Here is a 15702-nt window from a genome sequence, read left to right as displayed (position 1 = left end):
TGCATATTAGGAGAGATTAGTCTGGGCTTGGCAAATGCCTTCCCAGCAAAGTGCTAGGTGAGGTTTTCAAATGTATTAAGTGATCACCTAACACTTAAGAAAACTGACGCCTGGGAGTAAAAAAGGAAAGTGGGCTGTCAACTATGGTTTGTCACCCTGAAATTACACAGAACGTGTTAAAGAACTGACCGTAAATCTTTCACCTTTAAGATACAACATCTGACACTTCTGTAATACATAAAAAGGCAGAGATCTATTTAGTAGCCTTCCTTCCTTCCTTCCTTCCTTCCTTCCTTCCTTCCTTACCTTGATTAACTGAAGTCTGCAAAACAGGTGGAACAAATAATACCTAGAGCAGGCATGTCCAAAGTGCGGCCCGGGGGCCAAATGTGGCCCTTTTTCAAATTTCAAGTGGCCCGCAGCCTCTTCTCCCCACTGGAGTTATTTGTTTAGTCTTTCATAAAATACCGTATTTTTCAAAGTATAAAATTGCATCTTTTTCCCCTCAAAAAAGAGGCTAAAAATCTGGATGCATCTTATACACTGAATACAGCATTTTTTGCCTCCCAAAACTTTGCCCCCTTCACCAAAATGGCTGTGCAGAGCCTTTAGGAGGTTTTCAGAGTGCTCCTGGGGGCTGTGGAGGGCATAAATGAGCAAAAAACGGGCCATTTTTTGCTCAACTTTGCCCCCCCCCCCAACAGCCCCCAGGAGCACTCTAGAAGCCTCTTAAAGGCTATTCATGCCCTTTTAAAAAAAGGTCCATTTTCGTGGGAGAGTGCAAAAACTTTTTTTTAATTTGCCTCTTCAAAATCTTGGTGCGTCTTATACTTCGAAAAATATGGTAGTTAATTCGCATTTAATGTTAAGGGTTCAAAGAATGTCAGGCTGAATGATCGGCCCCACACATTTTCACCTCACCAAATCTGGCCCTCCTCGCAAAAAAGTTTGGACACCCCTGACCTAGAGCATCCAGCTCCTATGATCAATCTTACAATGGGCTGTATAAACCATTTCCCTTTAAATTGATCTGGAACATGACGCATACCTGCTATGATGACGGAATCTGTTCTGGAAGGACCGAATTTCAATGTCATCTCATGCTTGAGTTTATGAACAGCCAGGTGATCTTCATTGGTAAATCTCTGGAATGAGACAAGTACATGCATTTTTATTCTAGAATTTTACATTCTGCAGCAGGATTAGGGTTGAGAAAGAAAAGCCCTAAAACAGAGGCTATAATAAAATAGCTAAAGTGTGTGCTAAACAAAACAGAGCATGACAGATTGTGAGAGAAGTGCTGTGCAAACACAATCTCTCTAAATTGAAAGGGGGGGGGAGGAGAACCATAACATGCAGCGCTCTCAGCTAACAGAAGGAAATGGATTTAATAATCAAATTTTTTAAAAAAGGGGCGGGGGGAGGCGACAGTGTGTAGTTACTGAAACTCAACTAGGAAATGTGTATTGCTTTCTCTGCAGTACTCTGCAAAATGTGTCAATTTTGTTATTGACTAATGGAGAGCGAAATTATTTACTACTGGCAATGGAGGTGGTGGGAAGGATCAGATAATGGTTTGAGTTGTGCCAAACAGAGCTGGCATCTACAAGGTGATTTGATCCCGCCGTTTATGAAACACGACAGAACTAAGCTGGCCCAAGATCTTTATTCTAATGGATGCAAACACAGAGAAATGCAACAACTCAATCATTGCTCCCAGTGAATAATGGCCTGCATATCTTTTGTGCCAGAATATGCTATGTTGCACCTGCAGCGTGATTACAAGAAGGAATTAAGCATAGCTGGTCTCGGGGACCTTGGTAGCAAACATGGACACCCTCCCCTACCGAGGCCTCAAGGCTACAAGGATGTATCATATAGTCTCAGTAGGGCTTCTAAGCAATTTAAAAATGTTGATTAATCCTCTGCATTTTAGCTAGCCATTGAAATTCTGTAAAAACAGTTCTTTCTGCAGAACTGAAGAAAGGAAACAAACAACAGCTATCTTTGTTAGAGAAAGATACCGTATATTGTATTCCACTTCCTACTACAGTAAATGCACAAAACCCAGCAGTTTTCTTGTTTCAAAAGAAAAAGAAATGTTTTGCTATTTTCACTTAGTTGATAAAACTTAAAATGCCATCCTCACCACAGCAAAACAGAGTAGTTGTTCCAAAACTATCAAGTGCCAGGACAAATCAGTACTGTACAGGTAGTCCTTGACGTACGACCACAATTGAACCCAAAATTTCTGTCCTGAGTGAGACATTTGTTAAGTGATTTTTGGCCCATTTTATGAACTTCCTTGCCTCAGTTGTAAAGTGACTCATTGCAACCATTAAGTTAGTAACACGGTTGTTAAGTGAATCTGGCTTCCCCATTGACTTTGCTTGTCAGAAGGTCACAAAAGGTGACCACGTAACCCAGGGACATTGCAACTGTTATAAGTATGAACCAATTGCCAAGCATCTGAATTTTGATCATATGATCATGGGGATACTGCAAAGGTTGTAACTGTGGAAAACGGTCATAAGCCACTACTCAGAACAAACTAGTGACCCCACACCGAACTGAAACTATATTCCAATGTCCCATTTATTATATGTTCTTTCTGTTCTAGATTCTGAAAAGGGGGGGGGGGGAAATGCTTCTGAGTTAAGTGAGTAACGGCAACCATGTCTCTCTCTTTTTTGGACAATGCTCTAGAAGCAGTTCGCTGCTGCTGCTGTTTTCTGGAATGCTTTAAAAAAAAAAATTCTAGTCCAGCCATAGATATGCTCAAAGCAAAGTAAAAGGGTATTAGCTATGTGAGTATTAAAAGCAGTTTAATACCCTTGTGAGCTAAAAATCAGGAGTCATCCTTTCCTCCAGATCCTGCTCTAGGTCAGGGGTGCCAAATGGCGGCCCATGGGCCGGATGCGTCATGTGTAGGCCACGCCCACCTCAGCACCCTGAATGGGGAAAACGTTGTGAAACGTCACGTGAGGGCAATGTGACACCGTGGCTTTGACACTCGTGCTCTAGGTGGCTACCACTACCTGAGAAGCCATACTCATTTACTTCAAGAATGAAGCAGATTATAGGTAGTCCTCAATGTATGACCATTCATTCAATGATTATTCAAAGTTATAATGACTGATCCCTGTAGTTATGGCCATTGCAATACTCTCACAGTCACATGATCAAAATTCAACTGCAGAGGGTGCTTGAATTGTCCCCCCCCACACACACACTTGTCTCCCCCTCATCTCTGCCCTTTTGGATCCCTTGTATTCTCTCACATGCCCCTACAGTCTCCCTCCTGCTACTGGCCTGGGATCCAGGTGTTCTGTGGCGATGCAGTCCTGGGATGTTAAGGATGAACGCAGCAGAGTAGCAAAGTGACATCTGAGGAAGGGAGCCTGACAGGCCTGGCCAGGGAGGGGGCAGCGAGATGGTGAGGCAAAGTACTGTCGGTATAAGGCAATAGCAGTAGACTTATATACCGCTCCATTTGCAGTCCTCTCTAAGCGGTTTACAGAGTCAGTAAAATAATCCAAGAATCTGAATCATTTTACTGATCTCTTGAAGGATGGAAGGCTTAGTCAACCAGTCAGGATTGAACCGTTGGCAGTCGGCAGATTTAGCCTGCAATACTGCATTCTAACCACTGTGCTACCACGGCTCCCTGAGTAAAGTTGGAGGCTGTGTGGGAGGCAATGTTTGGGGTGGCAGGAGACTGGAGGAAGTGAAGAGACATTGGCTTCCCAGAGTTGCTTAGGATGGAAGCTCTCCTGGAAAATCAGCCTGTCTTTCAATTCACTCTGCTGTATATTTATTTTGTGATTTGAACCTCATTTATTCTTAGACAAACCACATCAATGGACTTCCTTCATATTAGTCACTGACATTTGCACAATATTCAGTCCACATTTGTCACCCATTCATTTTGATCCTATCTTTTCCTGTTTACTCATGCAAACTTAATTCAATCATTTCCACCTCTATTCAATTTCCCTTTATGTTTGCCCTCACATATCCAGTTTTCACTTCCATGTAGCAAATTGGGCAGAAACATACTTCTACACTCATTTTTGCTTCTTTTGGCAAATATTTGTTTCAAACTAAGTACTATTCAATACTCTTTTACTAATATTTGCATAATGTTTTTTATCAAACTACCCCTCTTCAGTAAAATTTCTATTGACTTTGTACATTTATTGTACATTGCTACAGCTGTTCATTTTATTATTCATTGCCCAATCCAAAGTTATTCTGGTACCCAAGTAATGTTTGCAGCAGAAACAAACTATTTATTATTCTTTGTTTAGAAACAAGAATAGCTTCCTGACCAAGAGGAATAACAATAAGTCATTATGATGCCTTGAATTGAGTTTAAAAACATAAAATGGTATCTCCACACACACACACCCCATTCAGTACTTTACAACTGAATGGGCATTTAAGAGTTTTCATCACAACTTAGCCATCAAACCATTGAATTGTATCACTGCTCTAAACAGAGTTAGAGGAACATCCAGCAGAAAAATGTATGGCTTCATACTATGTAATTACCAACATGAATATTTTGCTAACTGGAGTAAAATATGCAGTATGATTGCTGCATTATTTATTGCACAGTTGAATTCATATGGTTGGTGAAGTTCTTCTATTAATACTGGGAATTTGCCTTGGGAGCTGACCCTGGTCCTACCTTGCATTAGCTACCTGACTACCTGGGAAAGAGATATCTGTTCTTATATTCATGCCTCACATCCTTATATCAGCACTGCAAAAAGAAAACACACACCTTTGTTCTACAATGCTTTGATGGGGTTTTTAGTAGCTTTACAAACAGATTCAGCTGCTTTCTAATTAATGCCAAAACCTGGAGGCAAAATGGAACATTTCAGCTCTAAATCATTTTGTCTGCATACAGAAGGCAAAGTGATGGAACATAAAATGAAAAGGATAGGAACTGGAAATACAGAATCAGTATTTTTAATCTCTCTCAAATTTGCCACTTCCAAACTTTGGACAGGCTTTGTCAGGCATGGACTGAGGGAATAATATCTCTGCCAAATTTTGTAATAATATTAGAAAACTGCAATGGCTAGCATTTCACTTCTATGCAACATAAAAAGCACAGTTTGCATTGGGTTTGATAACCCTAAACATGTGCTCTCCATTTCTATTCACATATAAAATACTCGGTTTGAGGAAACCATAGGACATCAAAGCTATTTCACTTCTCAAGCCTCTCTTATAAAGTTATAGGGATTCCTTCAATATGTGTAGATGTGAATTGGTTCCAAGTGACAGAATATATTCAAAGCCACTAATTACTATTATACATTCAATACAAATATACTCCAAAAGAGAAAGTCTGAAATACAGATAAGTATCTTTTGGTAGAATAAAGCTTCTGCATGTGGAAAGCAGTACTTCTCAGACTAATCTTTGTTAACATTACTCTCCTTTCTCCGAGAATGGTGCTTTCTTTTCAAACTACTAGCATTAGCTGCATATAAAGTGGCATCTCCATCTATGCCACAGAAAAAGAAGGCAGAATTGGCCCTACTGTATTGTCAATATCGGTTCAGGCGGAGACAATTGCTTTGTTTATGGTTGCATAGTAAACTTATGGTTTCTGACCTGCAAAGTCTTATGAGATATTTGGGTCAATTAAATAGTATGTGGTTTCCCTGTTTATGTGCTATGGGAAGTCTATGACTGCAAACATCAAATACATAAGAGAGACCATAAATGTTCTCAAGCCAGGAAAGCTGAATGTCACGTATATAGTTACAGTAATAGATTCCCTCTATGAACTAAATTTGTGAATCAATATTCAGTCAAGTTATTTTATTACATTTTCTTTAATAACATTTTTATCTCTTTTTCTTATCACCTACCCCACAAATTTGATCAATTTCAATGCTCTCAATTTACTGTCTGTATTCCTTCAGCCATTATCAATTCATGATACCTACAATAATGTAAATTCTTTTCTGGACCAGAAGATAATATCAATGTAGAGCTATGCTATGCGGTCCTATAATTCAGAACATTCCATTTCCTCAATGCTTCCAGAAAATGGGGTGAAACATTTGGCAAGGAAATACACAAATTTTCTTTCTTTCTTTCTTCTCTCTCTCCCTCTCTCTCTTTCTCTCTCCCTTCCTTCCCTTTTTTATTATTTCTTGCAGTTTCCCTGACAAAAATTCAGAAATGGCTAGTCCTTGCCTCTTTCCTAGGGCCGAGAGAGACAGAGACTGGCCCAAGGTCACCCAACTGGCTTTGTGACCAAGGCAAGAGTAGAACTTATAGCCTCTATAGTTTCTATCCCGATGCCTTAACCATTATACCAACAAGTCCTTAGAGGACAAATAATAAATGTAGCTCCTAGACACAAACAGATCAGTCATTAGTTCAAGCAAAGACCGAACAGGAGGTCTATTTCAGTTTTCTCAGAGGAAAGCAAATCTATTATTTCTTGCTCCTGCATAAATGACAATGTAAGTAAGAATTAGGATTGGATATATTTGCCTGCATTAAATTCCAACCAGAAAGCAACTCTCATAGTAACGTTCATAATGTTGTCAGAGATAATTCCAGTGATAATTATGACATTTCTCAGAGCTGTTAACCTGTATTCAGGTGTACTCTTTTCATTTCCCCCACATAACAATCAAAATAGTAATCTAAAACTATAGAATTTACTACAATATAGTGTTAGTTTAGGTATGCAAGGCCCTTTGAGAAAATAAAAATGGTTAATATATATATATATATATATATATATATATATATATATATATATATATATATATATATATATATATATATATATATATATATATATATATATATATATATATATATATATATATATATATATATATATATATATATATATATATATATATATATATATATATATATATATATATATATATATATATATATATATATATATATATATATATATATATATATATATATATATATATATATATGAAAGGATTCAGCCACTGTTTCCATACTGGTGATGATTATTGCCTGCTTTTAACACGAGGGAGCTAATTTGAGCTTTTATTGTGATTGATTTTCATTGATGGTGATATTTATTTAGTCCTTTTATGCAGGATCTGGGCTTTATTGTTAATTGTTTTGTATATATCGCTCTACGTTTTGCTTCATACTTGATCTTGTATGTTCAAATAATCTGCCAGATGATAACCGTGCAGACATAATGGTGTTTTACTTAGAAAGAACTGTAATAATGAATTGAGGGGGGGGGGGGAATCCAACACATACCAATTGTACCCCAAATTCATGTAAGTCAGACGTAACTTATTTTTGTTTGTTTGTGCCTTTTAGTCATTTTTGACTCAGCTGCCTGGACTAGTCTTTGCAGTTTTCTACACCAGTGTTTTTGGAAATGACTTCTTCCTAGGGCTGAGAGAGTGACTGGCCCAAAGTCACCCAATCCCCTTGTGCCTAAGGCAGGACTAGAAATCATAGTCTCTCCGTTTCTAGTCACCAACCTGGCTCTATTAGACAAAGACGGTACTATCTGAGCTACAGGAATACATCATGAGGTTATTCAGTAGAAGCTGAATACATGTTTATCACCTACTGACAGCTTTACATCACTCTCGCCATCAATTAGATATTTATATTGCATTTCCTCCTGAATATTATTACAAGCCAAACTAACATTAGCAGTGAGCCTGAGGAAATTTAGGCTGTTATTCTGAAGTCCCAAGAATGTTTCTTCGCCGTTTTTGCATTTTGCTTACAGAAAATTTATGTGTAAAGATGGAACTTCTCTCTAGAAGTCTTTGCGCATAAAGAAACATCAAGACAGCCTAACTTCTAAGCATTACATATAAATGGAAACTTGGGAGACTCATACTTCTCTTGGCATATTTCTCTAAGAAACAGTTGCAGAAGCCTTCCTTTTGACATTATTATCTAGGTAATAACATCGTACCCAATCTGTGGGTCTTAAGGGGCAGATGAAACAGTGAATTAAGAGTTTTCCTTTTGTTGATGTGCTGCCACATACCAGCATAAAGATGAGTTACACATGTTCAATGTCTCAACTCCTATTTCAGAACCCCCTCTCTCTTCAAAAGGCAGGCCATGCTGATTGCAAAAAATCAAAGCTGTTCTGCTTACCTAAAAAGACAGAAACAAGCAGCTGGGTTTTCAGGAGAAGAAAGTTCTTTATTAAATGTGCAAAAGTCCAAGAAATATGAAGATGCAGTATGTAACCCAGACGAGCATCCTTGTCAGAGGAAATGATTCATGTTGACTAACAGCCTGAATAAGCCTACTGCATCTAGCACTTCTGGGCTCACAAGCATCCTATACTCACTAACAAACAGTCATTCTTTCATCTTATTAACCAACAAACTTCATCCCTGCTTAAAGGATGAGAAACTGAGGTATTACGAACAGCAGGTTCCTTCTTTAACATTGCACCAATACATCTATTACCTCTCCTACACCTTTAAATTCAAAATTACATTTTGACCTCCTGCCACTCTTACTTGATCAAAATATTAAAGTAAGAATTTAGTGAGTACTGTAAAGTATGTTCAGTGTGTATCTGACACATGGAGGCAATTACTATAAATATGATTTATTCATTCACCTAGTCTACTTACTATAAATATGAAACATGATGGATTTGTTTGCATAAACATGGAACAATGGTAAAAATGACAGTCTAGGTTTGAAATGAAATAATGATTTGTAATATTTGAAACAAGAAGTCATTCACGATTCACAGGTGAAACAATCATAAACAACTCTGTGATGTAATGCAAAACCAAATATTTATCTTCGACTCTTTAATAAATGTTATTTACTGAGGCACTAATCGTACTGAATAATATATATTATTTTCACTATTTTCACTGAGATTGAAAAAAAGATACTGATGGATCTGTAGTAAAGGTATCATTTTGTATATCATTTATTACACTTTGCTTGCCAATTTTTTCCTCTTAGAAGTCTTTCCCAGTTGCTTAAATCTTAGATAGATCAGAATAGCATTCTGTAATTCAAAATTACTGTTTGCATTTGTTTCAAATTTTATTCTCATCCAATTCTTTAGTGTTACAACTGTATTATATCTTAACTGGAAAGACTTGTATTAATGTATTCTTCTCCCATCCAAAGCCCTTCGGATGCATTGGATCAATTTTGTCATTCCAAATCATGCAAATTATGAAATGTGAAGTCTAGTATATTTAGAGAGCATCAAATTTGGTGGGAGAAATTGCACTAAAGAATGTTGGCATCTTACTTCAGACTAAGTAGTAATCTTTCCATGCATGATCCTGAAATTTAAGGACACAAATTGTTTGAATGGCCATTTACTGGCCACTTCCAAATAGGTTTATTTGGAAACTTATGTGGCTGTTTATCTTATACCAAATAATTCTAGCTGGCTGACAATAATATTAAACAGACAATATACTCACAATATAAATGAAATTGCACAACACATCTAAAAATAGTGTTAAATATTTTATTTCAAGGTTTTAGTATTAATAAAGAACATAGCTTTCCCTCTATTTCAGATATTTAGGCATATACAATACAATACAATACAATACAATAGTAGAGTTGGAAGGGACCTTGGAGGTCTTCTAGTCCAACCCCCTGCCTAGGCAGGAAACCCTATACCGTTCCAGACAAATGGCTATCCGACATCTTCTTAAAGACTTCCAGTGTTGGGGCATTCACAACTTCTGGAGGCAAGCTGTTCCACTGATTAATTGTTCTAACTGTCAGGAAGTTTCTCCTCAGTTCTAAGTTGCTTCTCTCCTTGATTAGTTTCCACCCATTGCTTCATCCACCCATATAATTAAACACTAACTATATACACAAAGGAGATACCAGAAGAAGGGATCCCCAAACTGCTGAGGAATAAAAATCTGTAGAGGTTTCCAACTAATAATACAATAAGACTGAATATGCTTACAAGCTATAGTCACTTGATAAAACTTCAAAATCTGAAGGTGAAAGAAAATTATTATGGCTACAATCTTGAATAGCAGCATTCTATATTATAATGTTTTGTTGCAGATATTTCTTATATGAGATCATAGGAACTAAATGTTGCTGTTTGCCATGATTTATTAATAACTGTCAAGCCTTCAGATAAAATTTTCAGCCCACAAGCAAAATCTTACCCAGTTATATTAATAACACTAAGATCTCTCATATGATTTTTGCAGTTGGTTGATATATTGGTTTGGTTATTATATTTTACCAATTATTTATTTAATTAGACTGGGACTAGTAAAGTCTTTCAGCAATTTTTTGAAATTCATTTGTGTTGGTACATTTTCCAAAAACAGAACTTTTTTTTTGAAAGATACCAGTTTTTAACATTAAATATATCCATATTGGACGGTATTATTCAAATAACCTTTATATCTCTTGATATCTCACTTGTAAGGGATCCATAATTATTCAAGTACAACTTAGTACAGTAAGATCTTGGACCAGATTATGACTTATTAATATGGCCTATAAAAATAATATAGCTAATTATTTAGCTATCTTCCTGTTGGTCTTTCATTGAAAAACCTTCTCAATTTTATTTCAATTCCTTTGTTTACAGACCAAAACCAATCATAAAAACATGTCAAATTAAGTTACAAGAGGACTATAACATCAGCATCAAGAAAGCACCAAAAGGCAGTAATAGCAAATGACAGAAATTTTGCAATCCCCCATCAATAGCTATGGCTTATAGAAGGCCACAAATCCCTTCGTATTCAACTACATAGAATAGTTTCAATAACTGATTTACATATATGTTTATTCATTAGTGGACATATATTTAGTCCAATGGTGGGTTGCCAATATTTTTACTACCGGTTCGGACACGCTCCTGCACACGTGCGATGCTTTTGCGCATGTGCAGAAGCATCCGGAAAGGTTGGTGGAGCCTCCCACCGGCGTTACTACTGGTTCGCCTGATCCGGGCCAAACCGGCAGCCACCACCTCTGATTTAGTCCATATAGGTTAAATACTTGTTGATGGAAGTATCATGACACTGGCATATACAATGGTACTTAAAAGCTAGTGAACCCTTTGGAATGTTCAATATTCCCACATAAATGCGACCTAAAATATGACCTGTTCTCCACACAAGCCGTAAAACTAGATAAAGAGAAACCAATTAAACAAATGAGTCAAAAACATTATACCTGTTCATTTATTCATTGAGGAAAATAATCTAAAGCTTTGCAAAAAAAAAAAACAACCACAAATAAAATGGTAGCAGGGACAACTGTTAAATTTTGCTATGTAAAAACAACTATGTTATAACTAATTATATAATTCATAGGTTCTTCACTTGGTGGCAGCACCTAGCTGAACCTGGCAGATTTTGAAAAAACTTAGCAGAATCAGACCCAGTTTGTATTAAGGATAGGAGACTACTAGGAAATTCCAAGGTTGTAAGCTACAATGGGAAGCTGGAAAAAAACACCCTGAAATAAGGCAACCAAAAAATGTTTCTGTATTGTTACCAAATGAACAACATGGATATGGCTGTCTAGTGACCAAGAGCCAAGCTTCATTAAGGTTACCATTATCATTTACATTGCTGTTACTTATACATAGTTTTAATATTTTCTGATTAAACTGTTAAAAAAGGAAGGCAATATAACATGATTCTATTAAAATCCCTTTCATATCAACAACCATCCAATTATCCACCAAGTGTTTAAAATAACAAGAGAAAAATTAGATTCAAAATCTGATCATGCAGTTTCCTGATTCATTTTGCCAAATTTTATATCCAAGATTTTGTAATCTGGATTCCATATGCAATGAATTCTGCTAGTGTCACTTGAGATGTCTAATTTTTCTCAACCACGGTGGCATTATCTTCTCTCTACTCTATTTATCTCATGAACAGGGTAAATATTCTATTTATCTCATGAATGGGCCCAATATTCATCACTTGTTTCTGAATACAAACTCACACGCACACCTCTGCATTGAGGACTTGACAGGGAATTATAGATTGGTGGACCTAATGTATTAATTCCTCTCTACGAATCGAGGTAGTCAACAATTTATGACTATAATTGAGCGTGGCAATTATGGTCATAAGTTGTGGCAGTTCTAAAGTGGGTCATCATATAAACAACCTGATTTTATCACCTTTTTTGTGACGGCCATTAAGCAAAGGCAGGAGTCATAAAGCAAACCCATTGGGCTGGAAGTAATTGTTGGTTTCTGGAAAAAATGTAAACTGTAGTGAAGTGAAATGGGAACTGGCTTGTAAGTAGCATTGGGGGGCACTTTAAATGGTCACTAAGTGACTGCTCATAAGTTGAGGACTACCTGTATTAAGCACTTGAGGAAATTCAAGATTTTTGACATTGCTTTCCTCTAGTTATTCGGGAAATCTGAGAACCAAAAGGGGATGCCTTTCTTAAGCATTCTGGTTTCCCAAAAGCGTCTCAGATTTTTAAAGGTTTTTGCTGCTTGTAAAGCCTTTTAATATTCTTTCACCTCTTCTAAAACTTTATTACTTGGATTATTTTTATTATTCAATTCTAATTCTCTGGTCCTTTGAATTAACCCCACCTTGCTTTTGTTTTTCAGTTTATTGATGCAGGAAGAGAACTTTATATAAAATTTATTTGTATCCCAAACTGTAAATAAGGATATATGAGCAGCATTAATATGGAAGTAACCTGTTAAAATAGCATTTATTACACTAATATAATTCTTATTTTAATAAAACTTTTTATTCTTCTAACATTAAGAGCACTAATATAATTCTTATTTTAATAAAAAAAAATTATTCTTCTAACATTAAGAACAAAATAAATTACAGCCATCAAACTGCCATTGAGAAGTGCTATAATTCCTATCACATAATTTTTTTTCTTGATAGCTTAGAAATGATAGTAAACTTTCTTTAAAATAGAATATAAGCTCATGAAATTACACACACACAAACACAAAAACACACTTTTTAGGAGCTTCCTACCCAGATATACTTACTTAAAACATCTGTGACATTTCCTTGTCTGGAGATAAAAAGTAAACTTAAAACAAACAAACAAATAAACAACCCCCAATCACTTGTTTTTCTCTGCAGAGAATTTAAGAGACTAGAGGTGACCAAATAACTGACTATTTACAGAATGAAATTCTACATCGCATATCAAATTGTAACTTCCATATTATGGCAGCCATATGCAGATAACTCTAATTTTTCCCTGTTCAGATTTTCTAACTTTTCTCATGTTGATACAGCAGTTTGTTTCTATAAACAAGTGTTTCTTATATCTCATGCTTGGACTATCTATAATAGGATTAGCCACTTTGGCTTTTGTTGACTTCTTTTTTCCTTGCCTAGATTTCCAATCAATAGTTCTCAATGGTTCTTGCTTTCATATTATATGAACTGGAACTACTAATAAAAAGCTAAAGTTAAATATATTGGACATTAAGATTGTGAAGAGTTAAGATTGTAGTTCATCTAATATTCAGTATCTCTTTATCCTCTGGTCTATGGTATTGTTAATGATCTTCTACAGTGTTGCTGCTGATTAGTGTATCAATGCTTGATTTATGATTTGCAAGACAAATACTAAAGAACAGGAACTCAAAGGGAGACACCAGGGTGGCAACAATTGTCCCAGAACTTACTCACAGCACAAGGTTGCTTTTGTTGGGAAAGTTTTATAGCACTACAACCTCTCTTTCCCCTTCTACCCAGAGTTGCTTAATAAAATTATGTTGTAATATTATATACAATGATTAATAAATGAATATTAAATATCAAAGTTGAAAAATTATGTCATAAATTGACAGGTGATCCGAGTGGTTATCTGTATACTGGGTGCCATATCAAAAAGTCCCCAGCAGCACTGATAAATCTGCACATTGCAGTCAATTACAAGATACCACATTGCTTGGATTCACAATATATTATGCCTATCCATTATGGCATTTAGGTTCTTGGGAAGAACTTGTTGTGTATGAAGATGAATACCAGCTGAACAACTGCTAGCTGTGATTTTACATTGTTGTGTATATAATAATAATTTAATTCTGAATCTAGTCTGAACATCTGGGTTACTGTGCAATGAACTATAATAATATAAAGTATTTGCAATATGTTCTTATTTCTCAATAATATTAAACCAAAGCTTTTCTTGGTTAGCCAAAAGACTTATTGGCTGGATGCATACATACATACATTAAAATTTAATTTAATTTATAATAAATGTATTATTTAATTTTGACTTAATGCAATCTATGAATGCACAGGGAGGTTTGATCCCCAATTAAAGTCTGTAGGAATGCAGCCTTAATAATCAACAGGATATCTTATTTTTTTAACAATATTTATAGGCTGCTCTAATCCATATAATCTCTGAATGGCATACAATGGTTCAATATATAATGCATTTTTTAAAATGTTATAAAATGGTATTAATGGTAAACTAATTATTATGATCACTAAAATGAAGCAACAAAAGTTCACTAAAAACTGTCCTACTTTAACCCACTTCCATAGGCAAGGTGTTCCATAAAAATGGAAATTATCAAGGAGAAGGGCTGTTGCCTGATTCATGCCTTATGAATTTTCCAAAGGGGAATCCTGAATAGTAGTCCTGTGAGGTAGTCCAAACAAGAAGCACTCCTAAATAAACTAATTCTTCTTTACTTTAACAGAATCTTGCAACTCTGAAAGTACATCTCACCCCCGTCCTCTTATAACTCAACAAACTAGGGAGGGTCCCTTCTGACATGTTTGCCACACCCAAAGTCTTTTTGTGGGCTAAGATACCTCTTATCTGACCATTCCCCTGGCTGCAGTTCTTCTTTGTCTCCCATTGCCAATTATTATTACATCTCCCTAGATATCCTAACCACATGGGCAGTTTTAATTTTGGCAAAGCATTTCTTGATATAAACAGGTAATCCTCATTTAACAATGCTAAATGGGAAGCTCTGTGGTTAAATGACCCTGTGATTAGTTGAAAAGCCATGGGACTGCTTAGCAATGGCAGTTCCAGCAGTCATGACTGCCATTGTTAAGCAAAGACTGCCTGGGTTGTTAAGAGAAGAGCTCACAGGATTGCAACTGACTCATTGAGTTGCCCCCATTGACTTTGCTTGTCAGAAGATGGCAGGGAAGGTTGCAAATACCCAATGCATAACTATGTGAGGTTGCAATGTTGTAGTTATGAGCTGGATGCTGAATGCCTGGATTATAACCCCATGACCATTGGGATGCTGCACCAGCCGTAAATATGAGGACTGGTCATATGTGGACACGTTCTGCTCTGTCATAAGTTCAAACAGTCATTGAGTAAGTGATCATTGAACAAGGACCACTTGTAAATCTAGTGTTGCATTAATATGGGCTTTAAATACAACCACCAGCACTTTGAATTGGGCCTGGAAACTATTCTGAAGTTATTCCATTGACTTCAGGATCACTCTGAATGGATGGGGCAACCCTTTCAGCCATCTTGTTTCTGCCCAACAAACCATTTTCAGCTTCTGGGTCATCTTCAAAGGTTGCCTCATTTAGGAAAGATGGACACTACAGAATAATAAATATCCTTATAATCAAACAGAAGTGAATCAAAGCATTAAGAGGTAGATAACATTCAATATGGGGTAAAATTAATCTATTATGTGCTAAAAAG

General features: G+C 36.2%; 1 protein-coding gene across 1 annotated transcript in view; it reads right to left on the bottom strand.

Moving 5' to 3' along the window:
- Positions 1 to 15702, bottom strand: part of LOC309382708 (cyclic AMP-dependent transcription factor ATF-7) — a 139062-nt gene that overhangs the window by 40832 nt on the left and 82528 nt on the right. The window contains exon 3 of the mRNA XM_081934461.1: positions 1049 to 1145. Within this exon, the coding sequence (XP_081790587.1) occupies positions 1049 to 1145 (97 nt within the window). The remainder of the gene's footprint in view (positions 1 to 1048; positions 1146 to 15702) is intronic.

Source organism: Natrix helvetica, assembly GCF_964273705.1.
Source record: "Natrix helvetica genome assembly, chromosome: 1".
Lineage (NCBI taxonomy): Eukaryota > Metazoa > Chordata > Lepidosauria > Squamata > Natricidae > Natrix > Natrix helvetica.
Note: the sequence above shows the minus strand (reverse complement) of the source record. Positions and strands in the feature narration are given on the sequence as shown.